Below are 9,402 nucleotides of genomic sequence, written 5' to 3'. Positions count from 1 at the left end.
TCTTAGTGAAAATGGAAATGAAACTAACTTATGTTCAAAAAAGTGCTGAATAAATTAGAGTCTAAAAAACTGAGTAGCACAACTACTGACAGGCAGTTTATCAGTGATCAGATCATGAACACAGAAGAGCATTAAACATTGGAACATTAGAAAAAATTGAAAAAAATAATTATAGGTAATTTATCAAATATTCTGTGGAATTATTTTTCATTTCTATGTGAAAGGTAAAATTCAAATTCCAGATTTTGGGTCAAAATAGATTATTTCTTTTTGTACACATCTCTTGATAAAGAACAGAATCTGAATTGCAGCATCTTATTTACAGTCATGATCTGGGATGAGAGCAGAGTAGTCTGACATTTACAATACTTTAGTAGCAATTATAGCACAGTAAATATATCAATTTAATTAAATTCCTATAGTGATTCATGACATAAAATATCAAAATAAGTTAACTTGCACAGAAAAAGACAAAAGATCAATGCATTGGCAGTGGTATAATGAATTAAATTAAAGTATGACTGCCATCTACTTAAAGGATTGTGTGCATAAGTGGATTTTTTTGTAAAGCAATCTCTTAGAAAGATGTCCTTTAGGGAAGTTAGAAAAGATAGATCCCAGAAGGTTCCAAAGATTCCTAAAGTCAGCCTTAAGACAGTATCTAAATTATTTTGTATCTTACTGTTAAGGGGGAGTCCAAGAACTATGCTTGCATTAAATAAATGTATATGGAATTCTTTCTTACACCTTACTAAGTAAAATATGAATTTTGCCTTTTCAAATGTGATTTGTCACTAATTTTACAGTGTTTTTAGATAAACTAAGTATCATTGAAATCCTTATGACAATATAAAAGTTATATGTAAAATCAAGAACCCATGTGTCAAAGAGAAAATGTGAAAATGTGAAACTGGTGGGTGAGTTGATCAGGTTCTCTAGTCTTCTCCCAGTAGTGAGATCTAAGTAAAATCTGAGAGCTGAGTATGATCATGAAGTTCTATAAGCAATTGAAAAGAAGGCTGATGGCCTTCCTACTAACAAAGACAATAGGATCTTCAGTAATTAAAAAAAAAAAAAGGAAAGGAAATGCCATTCATTTAGTATTCCAAGCTGATAAAGTGGTTCTTACTGGTTACAATAAATGTGCTAGAGAATAATAATTGGTGCTTTTTTGTACCACTGCTTTATAAATAATCTTGTGATTTTGTAATTTTTACCTTGTAGCTCTGAACATCTTCATCTAAAAAGAAGAAAGAGTTGAATTAGATGTTTACTAAGATATCTTCTAATTCAAACATTTTACAGTTTTATGGTGGAGACATGGTACCTAGCTAACTTCCTGTGCTAGTAATTATAGTTTAGTTACTGCTGGAGTAATTATTAACTTATAAATAAAAACGTATTTTGCTTCACTGAATCAAGCAAAATAAGGTATTGTGTATGCGTATGCAAATAAGAGTGTGAATTAGTTCTGAAATATTCCCGCCAGTTAAAAAATATCAGTAGCTTTGTATGGACATGTGCTCTAGAAACAGGATTACCAAATATTCCAAGAAAATTTGAGTTGCCACCCTCACCTTCAATAGTAATCTACTATCTTGAAAAACTCCATTGATAATGCTAATGGAAAATCACTTACACTAGGAAAAGAGAACAAATAAACAGATAAAATAGAGTCCTGTTTCTCTAACAGTACTGATGAGTCATTCTCAGTTAAAATTAGGTCCAATTATGAGTAACAGGAAATCTCAAATTATAGCTGCTTACTCAAGATAGAAATTTGTAGATAGAAATTTGTTTCACTCTCACAAAAATATTGGCAGACTATGACGAATATGGTGACTCTGGTCTCCTTAGGGACCCAAGCTCCTTCTGTCCTCTACCATCTTTAACATGTGGCTTTTACCTTGCTGTGCAAGATATCTGTTCTAGTTCTAGATATTGCGTCCACATTCCAGTCTTCACAGAAGTTTTGTTACCATTTTCCTTACATTTCCCTGGTCACACCTAACTGCAAAAAAAGCTAGAAAATATTATAGTTTTGGCAACCCATTTGCCCAGCTTAAGTTCATGGGGTCTATTACGAGAAGAAAGTGAGAACAGATATTGGGAGACAACTGGTAGCCTCTACCACTAGTCTACCCTTTAGCAAAACGTTCCTGCGTGGGTGCAAGGACTGTTTGAAAGGATTTACATTCTCTACACTTAGGTTCATTGTTGGGAAGGAAGAAATTCCCACACATTCTTATTCACCAGAGGCGGCATATGCAAAAGTGGAACAAAAGACTGAGAAACATGAGGAAAAACCAAGAGGAATGAATATAATTGCTCTAGTCGGGAAGCTTGTGGTTTCAGTATGTAAGCATGGACCAAGGCATTGACGTTGCAAACACTATGAGGATAATTGCATCTCTTGTTGTATTAAAGTTTTCATCAGAATGTTTAGCATGGGATACTTGATCCAGTGCTGCCTCTGGATTCCGTCTGCATTTAGGCATCTGTTTACACAGCCATTCCAGCTACTTTCTCTCTTCTACAATAAAGAAAACTTCCAGCTCAGAGCTTTTCTGGGCTCTTTTGTTAGTATATACAAGAGTACTAGTTGCTTCTTGTGCTGGGTCAGAAATCTGGATGATGAACTGCATGCCATTATAGCTGGATTTTTGGTGGGAATATCAATGACGTTTTATAAAAGCACAATTTCCATGTATTTAGCTTCCAAATTGGTAGAGACAATGTATTTCAAAGGCATTGAAGCAGGAAAGGTTCCCTATTTTCCCCATGCAGACACTATCATCTATTCCATCTCTACAGCAATTTGCTTCCAGGCAGCTGTCATGGTAGTTCATACCTTGAGACAATCTTACTGGAAGTTCCTTTTAAGGCTCACCAAGGGCAGATTTGCCGTCATGAACCGAAAAGTCCTTGATGTTTTTGGTACTGGTGCATCTAAACACTTTCAGGACTTGATTCCTAGGTTAGATCCAAGATACACAACTGTAACACCAGAATTGCCCATCGAGTTTCCTTGAAGATGACTGTAACTTGTTAATGTGACTTAATGTTTCATTATTTTTTCCTAGAGAGTTAATTATGTTGAACACAAAGAAGGGGGCCTGAGCTTGAACGTCAGTGTTATTTCAATGAGAGATGCTCTTTTTGTTGTTTGTTTTTCTTACCAATCAGAAATACAGAAGCTTTTTAGGAAAGTGTTGCTTAATAATTAAGCTCGCTCTATAGCCAGAATCTCATTCTGGATCACTGTAATGGTTGACATTATGATATATTATAGATTAAATTATGTCCACAAGCAATCTTAAATACTTTATGTAGAAATGTAGTAACAAATAAGAGTATACTCAGAATTACTCTAAAAGATGTTTTACTTCATTCCAATATAATTCTTGGTTAAAACTAAGAATATTTCTACATTTTAGGATACAAAGGATCACAGATACATGGATTTGGTCTGTATTTTCTTTTTTTTTAACTTCTGAATTGGTAACTATACTAGTGAAATTTTATAGGTATGGTGTAACTCCTCACAGACAATGCTGCTTTATTTAGTATAGAGCAAATTAATTGGAGAAAGTGGCCATTCTTACTTCAGGGATGCAAAGACGGGTCATACTGTTTGGATAAATGCCGTAGTATCCGTGCTTTTTTTCCACTGATACCTTCATCTCTCTCCATGATCAGCTGGGTTCTTTGGCAGCCCAGTGAACCTGTGTATTAGTGGCAGGTTAAGAACAAATGCAAATTGACATATCTGTTAAAGTTGAAACGTATGTTTTAATCTTTTACAGAAGCATTACACTTGAATATTCAAATGAAGTTACTTTTAAACCCCCTGTAGGTTTATTATGTTTGTTTTCATTTACAAGGACTGAAGTCTTCATAGCTAAGTTTGTATGCTGTTGTCGATTTAGAAGGGATCAAATTCTATGGAACAAAAGTAGTTAGGGCAAGTTAGGCAGTTTGTTCCTCAGCTGTTTCGCCTATAGGGATGTTTGACAACTAAAAACATTCTAAAAATCCAGTGGTTGTTTAGAAGTCCATTTTATGACTAATTGGATGCAGGTTCTCTAGCTTCTTTTCACAAAATCATTGTCATCACTTTTACTCCTGTTAGAGCAAAGAAGTGACAAGATGTAGTCACTGCTGATTATGAGTTAGTTCAGGACAGCTTTGATTGAAATATGAATTGAAAAATCTAAATATCATATTTAGAGTTTTTCAGGGACAAGTTATTCTTTTCTAAGTTAACGCAAGGCTTAAGTTGTTGTGATATGTTACATTACAATTAATGTAACATATAGGGATAATGGTATTTTTTTAAAATATAATTTTGTTGCTGAAAAGTTTTAGGCTGCTGTAAATTAATTATGCAGTAGAACTTGTGTAGCAATAAGAATTATAACCCAGACTTTTTAAATGCTTAATCCTCTGTATTCAATTTCACCTTGTATACTTTGGTTTACATGTAATTCTAACCTTGGTTGTTATGGCAGATTGAAACCAAACAAAAAAGACAGTATCAGAGAGAGCCAATTTAATTAGGCCAAAATTTTGCATTGTGATTACCTTTTTAGGATTGACTTGTCTATTAGGCAATACAGTTAAAGGATCCTTTTGGCTTCAGGCTTCCAAATTGATTAATAAATTCAGTTTTAAGTTTTTATTCACTGGAATCAAAATGATTAGTACTGTGTTTGCTTTTAAAAATGAAGTATTATAGCAGTGAAGAAAGCACTGCTACTTGCATCTCATTTTCTCTATTCAGAAATTATGTTTATAATATTTTTCCTGTCAGTTAAACAGAAAACTTTTTAATCCATAAGTTATTGTTTTCATTCAGATTAAAAGACTATGAAATTGGAAGACAGATTCTACTGAGATATGATGAGATTGTTTAGTGAAATTTTACTGGTCAAAAGGTACATTCCTATGATTTATTTTTTTTTAATAGAAGCTATAGTCATCTTTTATTTTACAGAAAATATGAAATGAAATAACCATCACAAAGCAGTCATATAATGAATGTATAGCTGGAATGAGCAGTTAACTAGTTTGCAGTGGTGAATAGAGAAGGATAATTTGATTTCATTGGTACAGACTGCAAAGTATTGAGCAAACACAAAGAAACTGTATTCCTGAAGACAATCAAAATGAATGTGTTTCTACCTCTAATTAACCAGATATGGACTGGCAACTTGCATTATAAATAAAGTCAAATAGATGTGTCCATTCCAAAAAAAAAAAAGTGTACCTGTGTGTGGAATGCACTGACCTCACATTCTAAGTTATCTTCTGAATATTGTTAACCATGCAAAACATCTCTCCCAGCACAAATATAGAACTGTGGAGTAGGATCAGGATAACCTCAATAAAAACTTCCATTGAAAAAAGGAAAGAATGTGAACTATCTAGCAATTACTAGGTCATTAGTAATTTTATGCACTTATTCAAGGTGATTTTCTATTAGTGGATTTTCAAAGTCAGTGGTTCTCAATTATTATACTTTATACTGAGGAGAGCAAAGAGCTTTCTAAAATGTAGGATATGTCTATCAATATTTGCTGCTTTAGAGATTAAAACTGACAATTTTCAAAATACTTATTGATTTGTTGATTTAAAATAATAGCAAACCTGATGTCAACATAATTTTATGAAAAATAACTATATTTTCCAAAACAGAAAATTAGTGAGAAGAGTGACATCATTTAAATATTTTGAGTCTTTTTAATGTCTGACAGTATAAGACAGCTGATTTCTGACATCTGCTTCAGCATTCAATGTATTGTAATGTTGGTGAAGTGGATGAAAGTTTGACTTCACCCAGATAGAAACTTAGAAAAGGGGAATATTTTAGTAACTTTTACAGAAAATTGTAGATGTTCCTTTTTGATGCTACACCAAAACTTGACAAGTGGAAGTTTCTTTTTTTTTTTTTAAGATTTTTTTTTTTTTTGATGTGGACCATTTTTTTAAAAGTCTTTTTTGAATTTGTTACAACACTGCAAAATGTTTTGGTTGTTTGGCCTCAAGGCATGTGGGATCTCAGCTCCCAGACTAGGGATCGAACCCACACCCCTTGCATTGGAAGGCAAAGTCCCAACCTCTGGACCGCCAGGGAAGTCCCAACAAGTGGAAGTTTCTTAAGGATTAGTTGCAATGTGGAATCTGAAACCAAATTAATTATTCATACTGTAACATTAAAATTTGTGTTTTACCTTTAGAATGACCCTTTTATTCATGCATGGATCATTTTGACAATATTGGTTCCCTGAGTTAGTAAGTTTTCACAAATGTTGACATTTTGTTATAGAATATGAAAAAACATCACATTTGTTAATATCACCATATAAAAGTATTTAAGTATGGGGAAGCTGTCAAGTTTTTGGTGATGGATATAATTTTTCAAAATTCTAATTTTTGCTTGAAAGCTCAGATTCTGTTATTGGCAACAAACAGCGTCAGTTGTTTTTCTTGAAGTGACAGACTCCCTTTGTTCATTTTAGAAAAAATATCTCCCCAATATTCAAGTCTGAATAACCATAGTTTGTCTGTCAGTCATTCTTTCTAGTAAAAATGATGTTGCATGAGATAAGGAGCTGGTTCAACTAATATAAGAGCTTTTCCCTTAATTCAACCATCATACTTCAGTAGGCAACAGAAGTGCTTAATGTGTACCTAATTTTTCATCATATAAAATATTTTAACAAACATATACTATTAGTAGATTTTTAATAAAATTAATAATTTTTAGTGCTTCATCAGGATATTATGAGTGAAACTGTGTATGTGTGTGTGTGTATGTGTAACTTTGTGTGCATGATGGAGAAAAATATGACTATTTGCAACATTTGTTGCCACTGCCTTTATTCTGGCTACAGTGACAGCAGTTTTACCAATCATTGCTTTTAAACTGTCAATACAAATGTTTACACAGTGAAAAAGGGCAAGTGATGTCTTAGTATTGTGATGAAAACATTTGGCCTCACAAATCCCCTGAAAATATCTTGAGGACCCTCAGGGAACCTCAAACCACACATTGAGCATCACTGTGTGAAGTTAAAGAGCATGCACATTTAAAATATTTACAGATGCTGCCTGGTTGAACAATTTTCAATTCCACCAAAATTTTTGGTGTGACTGAATTTGACATTCTGACCAATATTTGTATTATTAGAAGTACAAATATTTGTCTATCTGAAAGATATGAAAAAGCTCATTGTTACCTTAATTTGTTTCCCTTTTACCGTAAGTGAAGGTCAGAATCTTTCCATTTATTTATTGTTCAGTATATTACTGGTGCAGGGATAGATGGGCAGCTCCATGAGACAGAAGAAAGACTTTATAAATTGACCTAAACTCATTTGGGAATGTAATTTACGATCAAGTTTGGATTTCCTTAATAGGTAATCAGTTTGGAAAGAGGTGGAAACTTTAATAAATGATATTGGGATAACTAACTGGCTGGTTACTTGAAGGAGAGGTTGATCTATAATTAATTTTCATTTTGCATCAAAAATTCTGAATGAATAAAAGATCAACATATTCTTAAAATTCAACTCATAAAGTAAAAGACTGGGTAACTTATTTTGTATTTTATGTTTGAAACATCTGACAAAATATAACACAGGAAAACCAGAAAAATTAAAGAAAATAAGTGATATATATGACTATATAAAATTATTTAAATGGAAAAAGAGCACAGAATAAATCATAAGAATAATAATAAATGAGAAATAAATATATTTAACACATACTATTAAAAACTCATTCTACTTTTTAATATATTAAGTGCTATTATAAATGTGTAAGAAAAAGAAATAAACAGCCTCTTAGAAAAATAGGAGAGGATATGAATGTAGGATCTTGAGGTAAATCATAAAAACAATTTTATAGCTAATATATAGTCAAATCTTCCAGCTCTCTCATTTATAGATGAGGAAACTTCAGTCTAGAGAGGCATAATAAAAGTTAAATTTCTTTTCTCTCCATTAAATGCTTTAAAAGCTAGAAATTATTTTTTCATTTGTTTCTACTATGCAACTAAATTACCCTAATCTGATTTGTTTTAAACTGTGTATAAATTTAAATATATGTCATATAAATCACTCTGTAACTACTCCATGAAAATGCAATAGCATAGAATGACCTTTAGCTATTTGCAACTGATACATTAAAAAAAATAGATTAACATTATTCTTTTCAAAATTGACACCATCTGTTCTTACTACACAGGACTAGATATCGTGGTTAAGGTCTCAGGCTCTCAAGCCCAACTGCACCAGCTGGAATTCTGGCTTTGTGACATACTGAGTAACCTGAACAATTTCCTGAAACTCTGTATGTCTCAGTTCCTGATTTATGTATCATCCTAGTTTCTAAGGTTATTATAGGATAACCTCATGCTTATAAAGAGCTTATGATAAGGCATGACATACAGTAAATTATCATTTTCATCATCATTTATAGGTGGAGACACTTTTGGTGACCAATAACAGTTTTCTCTGTGTATTGTTGCACTGTGGATTAGAAGCATGTCTTATCTTGCTCTGTTACCACCACAGAAATGATCTGCATATAGAATTGATTTCTATACAAAGTCTGTAACCCAGTTATTTTCATAATGTATTAAGTAACACGATGAATGAATCCCAGGTGTATATTGGCAGTAAAGGTTGCAGAAAGGGTTCAGGGTCATTTAGCATAATGGAAATTGAATGAATTTATTATTGTAATCTTTTGTATGAGGAAGAACTTACAGAACCTAGTTCCAAAGTTCATATGAGTGAAGAGAGAGACTAAATGACACAAACAGGGGATACAAATCAGCTGATTTCAAATTCAGATTGTATCTACATGCCCTCTTGTTTGTCCCAATTATCCTTCTCATTGTGAGGCTACTATCAACTTGACCCTGATGTTCCTTGTTCTTTGAAAACTCTTCTGGAAACACTACAAAGGCTGAAGGGATCTATCATAAGCCTAGATATGCAGTATTCTAATGTAGCCTGGAAACTAAATTGAGCTGGAAATCATTTATGCATACTAAGGCCAATGCCTGCCCATTCTAAATGGATCACTGGTGGCTTATCACTATCTCTTAGACACCCAATACTGAACGTAGACAGAAAATAATTCTCAGGAGCTAAAAAGGCTTTCATTTTTCAGATTTTCTTCCCTTTGTCCTTTACGGTCCTGAACTCAATGAAATTGTCTGAAGGCTACCTCCCATCACAAGGATGATGGAAATGGGAATTTGGGTCTATTTATTTCTGAAAAGAAAGAGCCATGGGTATGAAAACCTCACCACTCAGCCCTTTAACAACATGCAACGCACAAAAGCAATCAGTTTTCTTGCATGAAATTCTTCTCTAAAGATACCAAACA

The 9,402-nt window shown here is 33.0% G+C and overlaps 1 protein-coding gene across 1 annotated transcript; it reads left to right on the top strand.

Moving 5' to 3' along the window:
* Window positions 1-1,826: 1,826 nt before the first annotated feature.
* Window positions 1,827-3,032, top strand: LOC116754016 (transmembrane protein 135-like). Its single transcript, XM_032632017.1, is given in 2 exon segments — window positions 1,827-1,838; window positions 2,091-3,032. Coding segments are annotated over 2 exon segments (954 nt in total).
* Window positions 3,033-9,402: the final 6,370 nt, after the last annotated feature.

The sequence above is a fragment of the Phocoena sinus genome, chromosome 5, assembly GCF_008692025.1.
Source record: "Phocoena sinus isolate mPhoSin1 chromosome 5, mPhoSin1.pri, whole genome shotgun sequence".
Lineage (NCBI taxonomy): Eukaryota > Metazoa > Chordata > Mammalia > Artiodactyla > Phocoenidae > Phocoena > Phocoena sinus.
The sequence above is the reverse complement of the archived record's forward strand: the minus strand, read 5'-3'. Positions and strand labels throughout refer to the sequence as shown.